General features: G+C 44.0%; 1 protein-coding gene across 2 annotated transcripts in view; it reads left to right on the top strand.

Moving 5' to 3' along the window:
* COL23A1 (collagen type XXIII alpha 1 chain) overlaps positions 1 to 16,946 on the top strand; it is a 333,055-nt gene that overhangs the window by 12,196 nt on the left and 303,913 nt on the right. For both annotated transcript variants that reach the window (XM_045027550.1, XM_045027549.1), the window contains exon 2: positions 2,360 to 2,429. In XM_045027550.1, the coding sequence (XP_044883485.1) occupies positions 2,360 to 2,429 (70 nt within the window). The remainder of the gene's footprint in view (positions 1 to 2,359; positions 2,430 to 16,946) is intronic.

Below are 16,946 nucleotides of genomic sequence, written 5' to 3'. Positions count from 1 at the left end.
GTGACCAAAAAAAAAAAAGGCTTTTAATGTATCTCTCTCTCATATAATGAATGAGTGGTGTTTGGAGAAAACAATTTTAAAACTCAAGCAGTTTTCACCCTTCCATTAACCCTTCCTGTAGTTGGAATTGTTCTACTGTGTGCCTGAAACCAACAGAAATATCTACATATATTCTAAAAAATATATGGAGTTAACATGGGCTTAAAAATATATAGTCATGTAATATACCTTCAGTGCTACCACCATGGATTTATTATGGTGACTTCTAGGGGACATTTTTACATTTCTGTGAATTGGTTTCCCATGGTTTGTGACAAACTGGAGGAAAACTTTTGGTCCAGATATTCCCAGTGAAAGAATAAGTATCGGTACTATGCTGATGTCTGCTGAAGCGGGTGAATAAATAGTGCCTAATGTTTTCTGTGTCCCATAAGCTTGTAGACAGCAATATAGCTTATGTGTAAACTTGGAAAATGTCATCTAGATGAAATTACTAAAAGGTGGGCACACAGCAGGTTGAAAGATCATACTCAAAGAGTAGTTCTCAGTGGTTTGCTGTCAAATTGGGAGGGTGTGTTTCGTGGTGGTCTGCAGGGCTCATTCCTGGGTCCAGAACTAGTCAGTATTTTCATTAATGGCTTGGATAATGGAGTAGAGAGTATGCTTATAAAATTTGCAGATAACACCAAGGCTGGAAGGGGTTGTAAGCATTTTGGAGGACAGGTTTAAAATTCGAAATGACCTTGACAAATTGGAGAATTGGATTCAATTCAACAAGATGGAATTCAATAAAGACAAGTGCAAAGTACATCACTTAGGAAGGAAAAATCAAGTGCACAACTACACCATGGGGAATAACTGGCTTGGTGGTAGTACTGCTGAAAAGGCTCTGGAGGTTATAGTGGACCATAAACTGAACATGACTTGTCAATGTGATGCAGCTGCAAAAAAGGCTAATGTGATTCTCGGGTATATTAACAGGACTCTTGTATGTCAGACACAGGAGGTAATTGTCCCACTCTACATGGCACTGATGAGGCCCCAGCTGGAGTATTGTGTCCAGTTCTGGGCACCACGTTTTAGGAAGGATGTGGACGAATTGGAAAGAGTCTAGGGGAGAGCAACACAAATGATTAAATGTTTAGAAAACCTGACCTATATGAAAAGGTTGAAAAAACTGGGCCTGTTTAGTCGTGAGAGGAAGACTGGAGAGACCTGATAACAGCCTCCTAATATGTTAAGGGCTCACGGGCCTGCACAAGGGGGCACGGGCAAACATGGGCATGGTCCCACTCCAATGATTGGTGGGGGCATAACTCCTCCAAGGCTGCAGCAGGGCACAGAGCTCCTCTGGCCCTGGGGCCGCAGCGAGGGCACGGAACATGTCCCTCCAAAAGCGGTCACATATAAATTCCTGCATATGCCCCTGCAAGGGCTTGTATAAAGAGAACGGTGATCGATTGTTGTCCATGTCCACTGAAGGTGGGACGAGAAGTAATGGGCTTACTCTGCAGCAAGGGAGATTTAGGTTAGATATTAGGGAAAAGCTTTCTAACTATAAGGGTAGTTAAGCTCTGGAATAAGCTTCCAGGGGAGATCATGGAGTTCCCATCTTTGGTAGCGTCTAAAAACAAGTTGGACAAATGCCTATAAGGCATGGCCTAGGTTTCCTTGGTCCTGCCACAGTGCAGGGGGCTGGACTTGATGATTTCTTGAGGTCACTTCCAGTCCTATATTTCTATTATTCTGTGATATATTGTTCACTCTTTTATTTTTTGTATGCATATGAAAAGATGTGGGGATAATTCCGTGTGGCATTCTTGGCCCTTAACTGCTATGAAACCCTTGAAGCAGTTTTGTGCTTGCCTTGCAAACGTGCCCCTCTTGGGGCAAATAAGTCACTCTTCCAGTCATCCTACAAGAGGTGCTAGAGATTGAGTAGCACAGTAGGCTCCCTTTGGAGGCTGAGAGCATCACCTTTACAACTTAAACCTCACTGTTATCATCCTATTGGATCTGCTGGGAGCAGGGGAGTGTCTTATATATAGTATTTGTAATATCTCTGGGCCAGATTCTGCCATGCTTGAGTAGTATCTTATTTGGCAAGTAACTTCTTTGCTTTCCAAGGGGAAAGGTTTTACTCTCCATGAGTAAGGGTGGCAGACTGACCAATTTTAAACATCTTGTGTGTGATTTTAGAAGAAGCTATTGTTAAACTGGACTGACAAAAATGGGGTGGAGTTATTTGTCCATAGCATGAAGATTTGTTTTTGTAATTTGGCCGTTTGTATGCATGCAGTGAGTATACATTTATTCTCTAAATATCTTTTTTTTCCCCCCCCTCTCTCCCTCTGGACAGAAACTGGGCGAAGGATTAGCCAAGCTGCGGACAGTGCGAGAGGCTCCATCTGAATGTGTCTGCCCACCAGGTATGTGGAACAGTGACATCTTTACTTATACCATTACCACCAAAGTTTGACTGTTGGTAAATTGTTGACAGTCTTATTGCGCTAATACTACCCACATTCCTCTTCTTTCTTTTAGCCGCTCTTTTGTATTAAATGGAATATGCTAACGAGTTTAAATACCTCCAAAGATGAAGTGCCCTCTTCTGATCAACTGGATTAACTTTCCCTGGCTTGCATTTGTGTGTTTGTTTGGGGCTTGAGTGGGGGAGCCGTGTGCACTATTAAATAACTGACTCTAGCTGTGTGCACTATTAAATAACTGTTTTACTCTAACTGTTTTACGCTAACTGACCTGTGTGCCCTACACAGTCCACCGAAAGGCATTCAGAAAAAGACATATCAAAACCTCTGCAGTTTAAACATCAGTGTAATAATTAAAAGCTGTATCACCACTTCCTTTTAAGATTCTAGAGTGGCTTCTCCAGTATTGCTCTGCATATGAAAACTCTGACTGACTGTTTAAATTCCCTCACACAGTTTAATGAACTTCCTAGACAATCAAGATCTTCCTGTTTTGTTTTGAAAGAGCATCCTCTTTAGAAACAATAAACATCTTGAGTTAGTCTGCGTGGGAATCACATTTACACAAATACACTCAAAATATTCAGCTGTTATAGTAAATAGTTTGTGGTTTGCCCTCTGGAGCATTTCTAATTTTCTTTTTTTTTGCACAGATGTGTTGTGAAGATGAGCTAGATTGCACAATGTTTGATGATGGAAAATGCATGGAAGTGCTAAGTTTTCTTTAAAACATTTATTCAATCATTATTGACTATAATCAACATTGACTGTAATCTCTTTAGAACAATATGGAAAGCGTACGGTATACAGAGCTGTCTGTACATTGTGCACGGAAAGATAATTTTAACATTTGAGGTCAAAAGCTTCCATATGAGAGTATTTTAATCTTGTACAGAAATCAAAGTCTACCTAAACAGCACTGATTAAGATGAAATTACTTTTGTATAAAAAGCTGAAAGTTCCAGCATTTGGAAACACAATAGATTAAAAAATGTATTCTGGGATTTTCCCAACATACTCGACATGAAAACTATCACAGTCTGGCTCCCAGCATTATTCCTTACTCATGAGACAAAAATGGTGGTGTTTTTTCCTTTTGATGTTAAGCCTTAAAATTATGCATAATAGCCTATAAAATATTTGACTCATGGATCTTTTAAACGCATTAGTGCAATTGTAGTAACTTTATTTAATTTATTTGCTAGTGGTTAGGTAACGTGAACGGCCTTTATGCTCCATGTCTGGACTGATTGTCTTGCAACCAGACTAGATTCGTTGAGAAATAAATCAGGGTTATTTCAACCTGTATCAGAATGTCAGGGAAAGTCTGAAAGAAAGGCCTTTTATTTTTCTCATACACATTTTGGCACAGAGGAGGGAAAATTAACTTTATTCCCTTGGTGTTCCCAACTAACAATAGCTGACCTGATGCTCTTCATCTCTGTTCTCTGCATTCCTACTCTTGACAAGGCAAATTATTGCCTTGGAACTGAAGCTGGCCAAGTCAGTGGGGCTCTGGGTGCACACTGCTCACTGCAGGATCGAGGTCTTGAGCCACAAAATTTGTTAACCAGAGTACTTGCAATCAGGAGGGTATGGATGCCTGCTGATTTAAGTGCTAAGCACCGAAAAATCCTTTTAAGTACAAAAGACAAGTGAAATCCAAGAATCTCTCTCTTTTTTTTTTTTTTTTTTTTTGCATGGGTGAGCCACCACTCTGTTAAAGGGCCTATGGATTTGTTGGTTAAATACTTGTTGCAATCAGAGTAGAGTAGTTTGTAAGGAAAAAGGAAGAAGAAAAGCTTTTGTGAGGCAACTGGTGATACACAGTTACTTTGAACCTGCTACCAATCCTGACTCCCATCAATCAGTACAATAATATTTGTACCTGCGTAGTCCTCTTCCTCCAGAGAGATGAGTGCTTCGTTAAGTTGGTGAGGGTGACCACGTTTCCCCTTACATAAAACTGAAGATGTTTGTTTGTCCAAAATTCAGCAGACAGCTATTTTTATTTGTCGTAGCAGCCTTTCCTCCAATATTCTTTGCTGAGGAATATTGAATTCCTCTCTGACCCCTAGTTAAATACTCTGATCCCAACAGTGCTGATCACCTGCAACTGTCATTGAAGTCATCTGGAACTGCAGGGATATGTCCAGGGCTGGCTCCGGGGTTTTAAGCCACGATCGCGATTGGCGGCAGCTCCACCGCACCGCATTCTTCTTTGGCGACAGGTCCTTCCCTCTGAGAGGGACCGAGGGACCCGCCACCAAAGAGCCCGACATGCCGCCCCTTCCCCTTGGCCACCCCAAGCACCTGCTTGCTGAGCTGGTGCCTGGAGCCGGCCCTGGATATGTCACATTGTTAGAAAGCTAAGGCCAAAATCTGTACTCAGATCTGGCCTTTCTGCACTAGTCAGGAGGTGCAAAGGGGCCAGAAACTGACTGCCACTGGCGAATAGAGGATTCCCATGTAGGAGAGGAGTTGCTGGCTGGTGCGGGTGTGCTGGGTCTTGCCAGTCCCCCTAGTCCTTGGCATAGGTGATTGGAGTTGGGGAACTGAACTAGGGCAATCCTCCACTTCTACAGGGTCAATTAAGGACCCTTGGCCAGTGGTGCAAGTTAGAGTTGCCTGGAAGCTGCTCCAACTGTCGTTGGAGCCAACAAGCTAGAACTGAGTGGAACTCAGTCACAGGAGAGAATCAAGTTCATAGGCTTAATTTCACCCTCTCCAGAACATAGGCTAACGTAAGGAGATCCTTCCTTTTAATTGGATCCGTATTTGGTTTTAATGCAATACTTGTGCTAGCTTTTGTAACTTTATTTGCTATGTTTGGTATGCGTTTGTGTTTCAAGTAACTCTCTTCTTTGCATCTTCTATACAAAGAGAGCTTTTCTTGCTGTCCTCTATGCCTTCATTATCAGGCTGGGATGCTGTGCTTGATTCAAAACACTTCTTAAGGGAAATGGGGCAGGCTAGGGAAAAAGAACAATTCAGCCACATATAAAGATGTGAGCTGGAAAAACAATCTCCTGAAGAAAGGGGTTAACCATGATAAACCATGAAGTTAAATGAGACTCAAAGCTAATTTGACCCTTGTCTTAGATATCATAAAGTCACATGCAAGAGCCCCAAATAAGGGTTGAATGGTGGGATAGGCCACAAGTTAAGCACCAATTGTGCTTTGTTGACCAAATGGCTGATATTTTTCTAAAATATTTTCATATGACTTAATTACTTATGTTTTTTTTTAAATAACTTGGCTTTTTTTACGTGATCAGCTCTCAGTACTGATTTAAAAAAAAACTTTAAAAAATGGTAGGAATGAGTGACTCTAATTATATTGTTCTGGGGGTGGGGGTCAATAGAATTATTAATAAATAGAAGAACCCCAGCAGGATTTCAGTTGACTTTGTTCTGAAATAGCAAGTAGAGAGTTGATCCACTGAGAGACTCTTTTGTTATTTTCCATAGAGGTATCATTGGCCACCAGAGGGAGCCCATATTATTTCATGAATGCCATAGAAACAAAATGAGAATGACAAGGAAAAGTAGCTCATGAAAAACCTTGGCTCAAGTCTATGATGCTAAAATCAGGTGCATTCCTTAGCTCCCTGCAAGGTCTGTGTGCAGAACTTATGAAAATCTAACTTAATATAAATTGTGTTTTCATTTCTTCAACAACAACAAAAATTGCCTAAACGTTTGGGCTAGAAGTTTCTCCATAACTTGTTCAGCTCCATGACCTTAGTGTGAGAAGGTGGTTGCACAAGTTAGTGTTTGGTACCCTCGGAGTGGTACCCCTCACTGGCCAAGTTCAGTGCTGTGTGAATAGTAACGGTAGTGCTTGTTTTCTATCTTGGCTTTGTGTCGCTACTATGACCTTTCATTTTTCAGTGTCTCCAACTACTCTGCGGCTTTGGATACACCTGTTTGTATTCAGACCAGAACTAGTAACAACAACCTCCTTATGTCAACTCCCTGTGAAGCGCCACCTCAGTTTGAAGATTTACTGGCATTTCTGACTCATGCCCATTATAATTTGCAGAGGCCTTTAACTCCTGTGTGCCAGTTTTTCTTTTTCTAGATTGATCCTCATATGGCCTCTATTAGATAAACCTCAGCAGGTGCAAGAACACTTGCTTAAAAGGCACTCAAGTGTTGGAACTCCTAATAGCTTTTCAACCGATGGGCCTTTGGAGACAGATATAAGCAAAATAAAAACCCTCTGCTTTGCTCACTAACAGTTGTGAAACCTGTGGCTGATTTTTTATTTTTATTAGAGGCTTTTTATTGTATTTTCATCCACAGTGCTTTGAAATATTTTGCCTGAAAGACCCCTTATAAATGTAATACTGTATTTGCTTTTGAGAAGTTTTTCTGCACCCTTCCAGTTGGTGGTAAAGGAGCCCTAGGAGCTTGAGATGTTAGATCATCTTAGAACCAAGCGAGTACTTCCTTTTAAATGTGTGGATTTAAGAAACCCCCAAATGGTCACCTTGTATGTAGTTTAGACGGGGCCTTGAGTGCAGCAGGTGTAGAAGACGACAGCTGCTTTGCTGGCAGAAGTACAAAGCAGACATCTATGATATGTTGTTTCCGGTTACTGTCAGTAAAAGAAATGAAAGTTGGGCCATGATGGAGGAAATTCCTGCAAGATTCCCCCTCAACAAGTTCTCCTCTGACTGCTCTCTTGGAGACGGGGAGGAGGGTGCCTTCCATGGACTAGGTCTGCTCCCAAATCTGGCAGATCCTCTGAGATCCATTGAAGGTCAGGGCCATCCATGAAGTGGCTTTTGTACACCACCTCATTTGCTATGTCTCTCAGCACACTTCCCCTGAACCTTCTCTCCCACGCTTACCCAGAATGTCTGTGCAAGTTTCCCCCTGTTGGCGTGCTCCAATCTGTTGTGAATGGGCAGCCCTTGGTGTAAGAGAGTTGTCCTCACCACCTCAAAGCCTATCATTCTTTGACCTCTGAGACGAAGGTGCCTGTTTCACTGGTTTCTTTTGGTGTTGATGCTGCTCCATTAAACACTGGATTGAGATCTCCAACTCATGCCCAACAGCCATCAAACAATGATGAGTTTTGGTGACTGTCTGATATGTATCAGCTTTGTTTTGATTCACTCATGCCTCTCTGCAGTGTAAGAAGAGCCTATCTATTATTCGTTCCACAGTCACACAACAGTTCTGTCATCGATACATTCAAACAGGCAGAAGTACAGAGAAAAAACCTTAACTCAGAATTTCCTGATTTCTGTATAATAAAATTTTCTAGTCTTCACCTTGAATTAATGTTGGATTTTTGTGTGTTTATAACAAACTGCATAAAACGTTCAGTGTAAGTGATTGAAACATCAAATTAATACATGACAAGTATTTCCTAATAATGTGTCTTGGCCTCAAAAATAGCGGAATGGTGATTCCTACCTGCAGGAGAGCAGATGTTTTTAATTGTCTAGAAAGGGAACTGTGTGTGCCTGGGAAAGGAGATTAGGTGAATTTTAATACACCTCTGCAGGCTTAGTGGCTCCATTCTATTTTTCCCTGTTGCAGAGCAACTTAATAGCCTGTACTTTCCCTTCAAACATTTCTGGGATTTTTCTAGGAGCCAAAGGAAGCCTGGCACTTAACTCTCACTGAATTCAGTGGGATTTGGGTGCCCAGTTCTCTCAGGCAACTTCAAAAATCCCAGCTATCATACCTAAGCCTGTTAGGGTATGTGGACACTGCAATAGAAGACCCACGGCTGTCCCATGTCTCCCAGGGCTTGGGCTGCAGGGCTATAAAATTGCAGTGTAGGCATTCAGGCTCACGCCTGAACATCTACATTGCAGTTTTATAGCCCCGCAGCCTGAGTCTGCTGACTTGGGCCAGCCGTGGGTCTTCTATTGCAGTGTTGATATACCCGTAAAGGCTAGGATTTGGCTTATAGAACATATATCAGGTTGTAAAACAGTTAAATGTACCAGTAGATCCTTTGGCTCCCAGCTTGTTGAAATATCTGGCCAGTAAAATCATCATTTTTATTGTGAGTGAGGTCCTCAAATATCTCTTGCTATCTGAGCCCCCTGGGTTGTCTTCCCCATGTAAATATTTAAATGGATTTTCCCTAATTAGCAGAGTTCAAAGGTAATGGGGCTCATCTCATTTTGTAGTGTTGACCACTGACAGACTTAACCCAACAGGGGGCAAGATGATTACTGCTGAGTTTGCAGGTTGAATTGATTTTAACTAGCAGGGTCTCTGTTTATCTATGTTCTGCAACACCAGGCTTCTAATATCTTTCCTGGGCTGTGTATATGAAAGATGTATCCCTGTGGGTTTCAAAATCCTCATTTTTGATCACTTAAATGGACATAGTAAAAATAATGAATGGTGCATCAAATGGAAGAAAAATCTTTCGTTTACCCTTAAAATTCATGGGGTCCTATACTCCTTTGTTGTCTTTTTGAGTACTGGTAAACTTGAATGTCTAAGACACTAAGATTTTTTTTTCCATTCTGTGAGATTGATTTCTCTAGAGCAGAGTAATGATCCCTAACAAAACACAGTATTTGTTTTTATTAATTCCCCAGTTAGAAAAAACACACAGATTATCCCCCAATAAATCTTGTTTTTAAAACTCCACTTTTTTTGTATTATTCCTGTCTACAGCAATTTGATCCTTGTCTTGGCATCTCCCTGTACCTCACCCTTTGTTTCAGCAAGGTTCATCTTCCCATTCCTCCTTTGCTCACTGGAGCGTTAGGCAAATCATAGTCATGTTAACTAGCAGGTTTTATTAAATCAGATATTTTTCCTGCACAGTAGCACTTAGGCCAAGATTTTCACAAATGGAGGCCTAACATTAAGCTCATATATAGGAGCTGCTGGGTGTGTGACATGTTTGAAAAATCAGGCCATCTGTTTAGAAGCCTACTCTCAGGCAAGCTATTTTTGATTTGATTTGATAACCTTGGCCCTGGTTAATATAACCCCATCACAGATCTGTTAGCAACTTCATGTAAGAAAGCAACATTTACAGCTCAAAAATGCTGCCAACAGTATTTCCAGTGGTGTCCCTCTGATGGCTGTGTCCAGACAGTGACCCCACTGCTCTCCCTAACTCCCTTTGGGTGGTGATGAAAGACCTCAAAGGGCTTCTGGAGTGGTATCTGTGCACCACATGTGTGCTGCAATGTCTGACTTGGCTTTCCCATGACCTACCTGTAGTAGTTAGTGATACCCTAAAACTTCTTTGAAAAGATTCTAATCTCCAAGGCCATGATCCACTCCCTCAGATGAAACAGGGACACTCTAGTGTTGCATTCTAAGATATACAAAGAGGGCTGGGTTGTTAACTCATTCAGTGCCAAATTGTCTGAGTTAGGTAGATACCATAAACGGTTGCAACCTCAGCTATGGAGCAACTGCTATTGCTCTCTGTAATGTTTGTAAGTGGCCTCCATCGCTGTAGCATCTGTGACCCTTGCTGCTAACAGGAATCCACTAATCATGGATGCTTTCCCCACAGAAGCAAGTGAATTAGTTAATGATGTTTGCTCTGTATCAGTGATGTGCCTGATCTGTGCCCCAGAGTGATCTCGCCATTACTGCAGCCCCGGGGTCTCCATGCTGCCTGCTGGGATTTCCCTCACTGCACTAATGTGATTCTTCCACCCCGAGGGGTATCTTTGGCAGTGCCTGCTGCTGCTTTTACTGCTGCTTCACTCCTGTTCTGGGGGATCTGGTGGGGAGAGTGAGAGAGAACCACATTAAAGGGGCATGCAGAGGAAGATGATCTTTGGCTGGCAGAAGGAAAGAAATGCACCTTCCATCAAATGGGATAGTGACTGATTGAGAACTGAAAGGCTGCCCTCAGATAGGGGTCCCCCAAAATTCCTGCAATTGTTAGTTCAGTGAGGCATGTCCTCTGGATTCTAAAAAAAATCTGTCACTGTCTTCTAGTAATGATGTTAATGTCTCTTGTGGGCCTTTGAATAGGTTATGGGTGGGTGCTCTCTTCTGGTTGCTCAGCAACTGTGAGCGGGCTACAAATACTAGTTCCTGAGTGGTACTGACAGCCGGTGCATGACCAAGGAAGGAATCAAAAAGTCATGTTGCCTTAGTTTTCAGCTCTCTTAAACACACCAAAATAAAACAATGGCCTGAACCTGGTCCAGTTGAAGTCCCAGGGCAAAACTCCTGTTGATGTGAATTGGGAGCAGGACACAGTCCCAGAGTTTGCCAAATACGAAGGTCCAGAACAGTAGAGTAATAGTGGACCCTTTCATAGTGTTGTTCATCTCCAGAGCACTTTAACAAACATTAACTAATTAAAAACGATTACATCAATGGGAGAAGACTTCTAACATTTTTCTTAAGGCTCCCAAAGCTGTTTTGTGAGTAATGAAAACTATAAAAATAAACATGATGCCTATGGCCTTTATAAGAATCTGTATGTAACTTTATCTTTGTCTTGACGCATGAAATTAGTTAACTACACCTAGATACTCTTGATGTAGACCTCATCAGTTCTGGGTTTCCAAAGATTAGACTTATGAAACTAGATTGATGGTTGGTTTTTTGTGTGTGTTGATTTGTCTAGGAATTTACCACTGGCTTCCCCTCAGTGTCCTTCCCCCTCTTATTTGAATTCTGTCTGAATGCTCCCCGAATAAGTAGGAATTATTGAAAGTAGCTTACGTTTGGTTTGGCAACTACTGTATCTTTATGCCATCTCAGTGAGTCAATCATGCTATCATTTCTGATCAGTCCTGTGTGTATAATGGGATTAGAATGCGTTTAAATGTACTTTAGGTTGATCTTATCATGCATGCAGTGTTGAGAGAAGCAGTTTTTAGCACAAGCCCTGTGTGAAAATGATTTTGGCCTGTCAGCTACTTTTGGCAGCATTCCTGCAGTGATAGCTGCGCCACCAAGAAATGGCAGGCAGCTATTTAACAATTTGGGTTTTAGAACTGCACTGCATAATGAGCATCATCACCTTGTGCTTGGTGTGCCATACTAAGGGGTTAGGAGGTGACATGAGTCATGTCAAAACCAAATGTGAGCTGAAGCGTGATTAGATTTATATTAATTACATTCTGCACCCCCATCAGACACAGGAATCTGCTTTCTTTGATAGCCATTTTCCTAACTGACATTCTGGGGACCCCCAGTGACTCATGCCACTAACTCCTTTCCAGAGGGGCAAAAATGTACCAGCTCAGAAAATAGGTGAAAAAAGCTGCTACTGCCACTACCAACCTATGAATTATTCAGCAGCAGGAGTTGCACAGTGAGGATTTACTGTTTCTAGAATCCCGTGGGTTAAACTGTTCAATTTACCTTCAGTTTAGGATGCAAGAAATCCTGGGCCATTGGTAAATTCTCATCTCTTGCCCAGCTGTGTTGCTGCACCCAGACCAATACGTCTTGTATTGGTTTGTTGGTTTGTTTCTGTTGCTTTAAGATAATAAGGCAATATCTCTTTCTTGCAAGGACTGTAAGGTTAGTGGGTTTAGGGCAGTCTAAGTTTTAAAGAATCCAGAAATATCTTCATTGCTCTTATCAAAGACATAGAGGCTTGTCTTATGCTAAAGAATTAAGCTCTGATCTTGCCAGAGCTACAAGTACAATGGTGCCAGGTAGATGCCGGGTTTGCTGTTGGTTTGTTTTCCAGAACAATTTTGTGCTAAAGAATCAGAGTTGGTTTTTGCGACTGAGCATTTTCTGTAAAGGAAAAGATCCTTCTAAAGTCTAGGAATATGAATGCTTAGCACCTAATAATATACTTTACATCATCAAACCTCTAACTTGCTAATCTCCATAATACCCCCTCCCTCCCAAGAGGTAGGTAAGCATTACAATCACTATTTCACTTTTGGGGGTAATCCTGACAGTGTGGCTTTGTCTACACTAGCACTTTTGTCAGCCAAACTTTTGTCAGTCAGGGGTGTGTTTTTTTCAATATAGTTTGCACTGACAAAAGCACTGGTGTGGACAATGCTATGTTGGCAGAGGATGCTCTACTGCTGATGTAGCTACTGCCACTTATTGGGGGTGGTTTAATTATGCCATCAGGAGAGCTTTTTCCCGTCAGCGTAGAGGAGCTACACAGGAGACCTTACTGTGCCGCAGCTGCAGCAATACAGCTGTCACTGTAAGTTCTGTAGTGTAGACATCACCCAAGGCTATATCTACACTACAGCCGGGATTGACGCTCTGAGGTTGATCCACCGGCGGTCGATTTGGTGGGTCTTCAGTTGACCCCTGTACTCTACCCCGACGAGAAGAATAAGGTAAGTCAATGGGAGTTTCTCCCGTTGACCCCCGCAGTGTAGACCCTGCAGTAACTCGACCTAAGGTACGTCGACTCCAGCTACATATATGAATAATGTAGCTGGAGCTGCATAGCGTAGGTTGACTTGTCGCAGTAGTGTCGACATAGTCTAAGACTCACTGTTGGGGATAAACTGTGCCATAATAGGATTTTAACTGAGTTAAGTAACAGATTAAAGATGATTCCAGCTAAAAGGATTTAAGTGTTATTTGAGAGACAAGGTGGGTGAGGTAATATCTCTTATTGGATCAACTTCTGTTGGTGGAGTGGAGAAGCTTTCGAGCTTACACAGAGCTGTTCTTCAGGTCTGGGTTAGGTGGTGTTTGGCTGACCAGTGTGGATGGGGATGTGCTGTGCTAAACCATTTTAGAAACATGAAATGGCTCAAATATGGATTTATCACAATGTTTTGCCACCCCCGGCTGGCCAGCCAAATCAAGCATAGATAGTTCTGCCAGACTCGTTCTTAGAGCTTTAAAGTGGCTCAGCTAGTGTAGTTAAATTCTCAGCATAGATGGAGCCGCACAGTGGTTAGATGATTTGCCCAGAATCATACAGTGAGTCTGTAGCAGAGATGGAGACTGCGAGTTCCTGGCTTTTGGTCCCATGCTTAGTTCCCTTCATTATGCGCTCTCTACAGCTATACAATTCGACAATGAGCAGAAAAAATGTTCCTCTGCTACTTACTTCCTGATGGAAGTTTTCCACTGAAACATTCTTTTCCCAGCTTCTTTTGGTGTGAGAAGTGGGGCCCCTAGCATCTCCTGAGCACTGGAAACCAAGCTCGGGGCGGGGGGGGAGGAGGTCTGTACTGTGTAAGCCAACTTTCATTTGTTTGTGACTACCCTGATTTTTTGTTTTATGAACAAAACTAGTGGAAGAGCGGGCACTTGAATTCATTCAAGGAGTTGGAGAAGTTTACCTGGGTGGTCAGGACTTATCCCTAAAAGCCACGATTCAAGACTCTCCTTTACCAAAGGCTTGAATGATCTGAGCTGAAGCCCTGTTTACTCAATTTACGCTGAGAATCTTTACAGCCTGTCTGGAAACCCTGCTCCTTTGAGGGTCTGCAGTGGCCAGGGCTTTTTAACCCCTCATGGTTTAATTTGAAGTCTAAAACAGACAGAAATGTGCTCTCTGACAGTCTGTAAATAGAGCCATCAAGATACCCTTACCCAAGCAAGCAGTGGTCATTTCATCACTCCTGAAATGATCTAAAACGGCTGCTTGTGTCTGATACACTGAGCAATTGCCAACTTAACTCTGCCAGAAGGCCTTTGGGAAGAGAATGCATTTGCCCCTGATAAGCTCCACCACCCCTTTCATCTTGTGGCTTGCATGAGCATTCTTCCTTACTAGTTCATATGAAGCCAATCTGGCTAAGAAGGACAATATTTTCAACATCAGAAAGCTAATTCAAAGTGTTGAGGCATTATCTGGAGGGGTTGTCAGTTAAAGTGATTCTGAAGTGTTCAGAGAGGCAAGTTCAGCAGTATTGTGTGTACACACACACACACACACACTCTCCCTCTCCCTCTCCCTCTCCCTCTCTGTGCCTGGCACTAGGATGCCAGAAATGGCTGCAGAGGAGCCTGGTATTTCAACCTGGCAGTGGAAAAGTCGCCTGTCGTAGGCTGTGTGCTGGGTCTCATGTTGTGTCCTGAGACGGCATACAATTGAAGTGACCTTTCCATGTGTGTACATTAAGGTAAGCTAGTCTTTGAGTGACAGGTCCTGCTGGCCAATAGAGTGCATGGAAAAGTAGGAGAAGAGGATGGATCCCTCGCTCCCTTGATTGCTGATGTCCTAACTAAATATTTTGGTGACTCTCCAGTTGGTAATTCTTCAAGAGGGGCTAAAATGTAGCAACAATGTACTAGCTCAGAAAGTAGGTGAATTGCTGCTGCTGCTGCCTCTACCAACCTATGAAGCTGTCATGAAGATCACAGAATGATAGAAATGTAGGTCCGGAGGGTACCTTGAGAGATCATGTGATCCAGTCCCTGCCTCCCCCAGCCATGGCACTGAGGCAGGCAGGGGCGGCTCCAGGCCCCAGCACGCCAAGCGCGTGCTTGGGGTGGCATGCCATGGGGGGCGCTCTGCCGGTCGCCGGGAGGGCGGCAGGCGGCTCTGGTGGACCTCCCACAGGCGTGCCTGCGGAGGGTCCACTGGTCCCGCGGCTTCGGTGGAGCAGCGGACTCTCCGCAGGCAGGTCTGCGGGAGGTCCACCAGAGCTGCGTGACCGGCGACTGGCACAGCGCCCCCCGCGGGGGCGTGACGCTGTTGCTTGGGGCGGCGAAATAGCTAGAGCCGCCCCTGGAGGCAGGGCCAAGTAAACTAGAGCATCCTTGACAGGTGTTTGGGAATTCCAGAGCCTCTCTTGCTAACCTGTTCCAAGGCTTAACTACGGAGGGTTTTTAAAAAAAATTTGATCAGACCTAGTGTGACAAATGAGACGTGGACATGTCAGAATTATTTTCTAAAAATTACTGCATCTTGTGGGCCATGAATCTTCCCACCCCCCCTAAATGTGACTACCTAAAAAAATCACAGAACCTTTCAACCAGGGGTACGTCTTATATATGCCGCTATAACCTATTTATATCTGCCATCCACTCCAGCATGGAGGAATCCAGCAAGCACAATAACTCACATTACTACATCCTTGCAAGTTACAATCAAACTGTTTCAATGACCTAATTAAACCTCCACCTGTTCTTATATGTTTGTCATAGTCAGTCTTTTCCCTGCATGAGATAGAAGCTATCCCTCAGCATTAGCATTTGGCAGCATACAGAAATACAATGTGCTTCTTTAATTTCATCCCGGCAGTAGATGAGTTTAGCTCCAGAAGTCCCTGCGTATGCAGGGCCGCCCAGAGGGGGGGGGGCGAGAGGGGCAATTTGCCCCAGGCCCCGAGCCCCACAGGGGCCCCCACGAGAGTTTTTTGGGGCCCCCGGAGTGGGGTCCTTCACTCGCTCCGGGGGGCCCGGAAAACTCTTGCGGGGCCGGGCCCAGGAGCTTCTTCCGCGCCTGGTCTTCGCCGGCGGGGAGTCCTTCCGCTCCAGGGCGGAAGGACCCCCACTGGCGAATTACCGCCGAAGCGGGACCCGCCGCCGAAGTTCAGCTCGGTTTTCGGCGGTAATTCGGCGGCGGGGGGCCCTTCCGTTCCGGGACCCGCCGCCGAAGTGCCCCGAAGACCCGCGGTGGGGACCCCCCGCCGCCAAATTACCGCCGAAGACCGGGCTGCACTTCGGCGGCGGGTCGCGCTTTGGCGGTAATTCAGCGGCGGGGGGGGTCCCCGCCGTGGGTCTTTGCGGCACTTTGGCGGCAGGTCCCGGAACGGAAGGGCCCCCCGCTGCCGAAGACCCCCAGGCCCCCGGAATCCTCTGGGCGGCCCTGTGCGTATGAACTGTTAAACGGGCTTTTGGAAATTCAAGGCTCACTATCAGTTTGAAGTCTCATCAGTTTTGAAAAATGAGTTGAAGGAGGTCTCGGGTGCTGAATTGGAGTTACTTGTACCAGCTAATTAGATTGTAAGCCCTTGCAGGAGGGGGCTGTCTTATTGTTTGTGTGCCTAGTGCGTAGCACAGTGGGACCTTGATCCCTTATTGGGCCCTCTAGATAGATGCTACCTCAAATAATAAATATTAAGAGGGAAAACATTTTCAGGCACAACTGTTTGTTTGGTTTGAAGTTGACAGAATCCCTTTCAGAACTAAAGTTTTCTTTAGAAGCTTAATTCCTGGAGATAGTGGGCTTGTATTTGCCTGATGATCACAAATATTCATTGCCATCTAGATGCTTAGGGCGAGACCCTGCAAAATGCCAAGCGCCCCAGCACCGTTCCAGCAAAGCATGGATTTTACTTGAAGCACTTGAGTATAATCCCATTGAAGTCAATGAGACTACTTGGATGCTTAAGTGCTATGCTGGATCAGGGCCAGAGGACTCAGCATCTTGCCGGATCAAACCCTTGGAAGACAAATGTAAAGAACTGAGGAGAGCACACGAAGCACTCTGTTGGTTTTATACAAGTAATGCACAGCAGTAGATCACCCAGACCATTTCCCTGGCAGTGGAGGGATTTTCCCCCAGGCTTACACTGCTGTATTGTCCTGTCCAATGTA

This window comes from Mauremys mutica, chromosome 8 (genome assembly GCF_020497125.1).
Source record: "Mauremys mutica isolate MM-2020 ecotype Southern chromosome 8, ASM2049712v1, whole genome shotgun sequence".
Lineage (NCBI taxonomy): Eukaryota > Metazoa > Chordata > Testudines > Geoemydidae > Mauremys > Mauremys mutica.
This window is presented reverse-complemented; position numbering and strand designations above follow the sequence as displayed.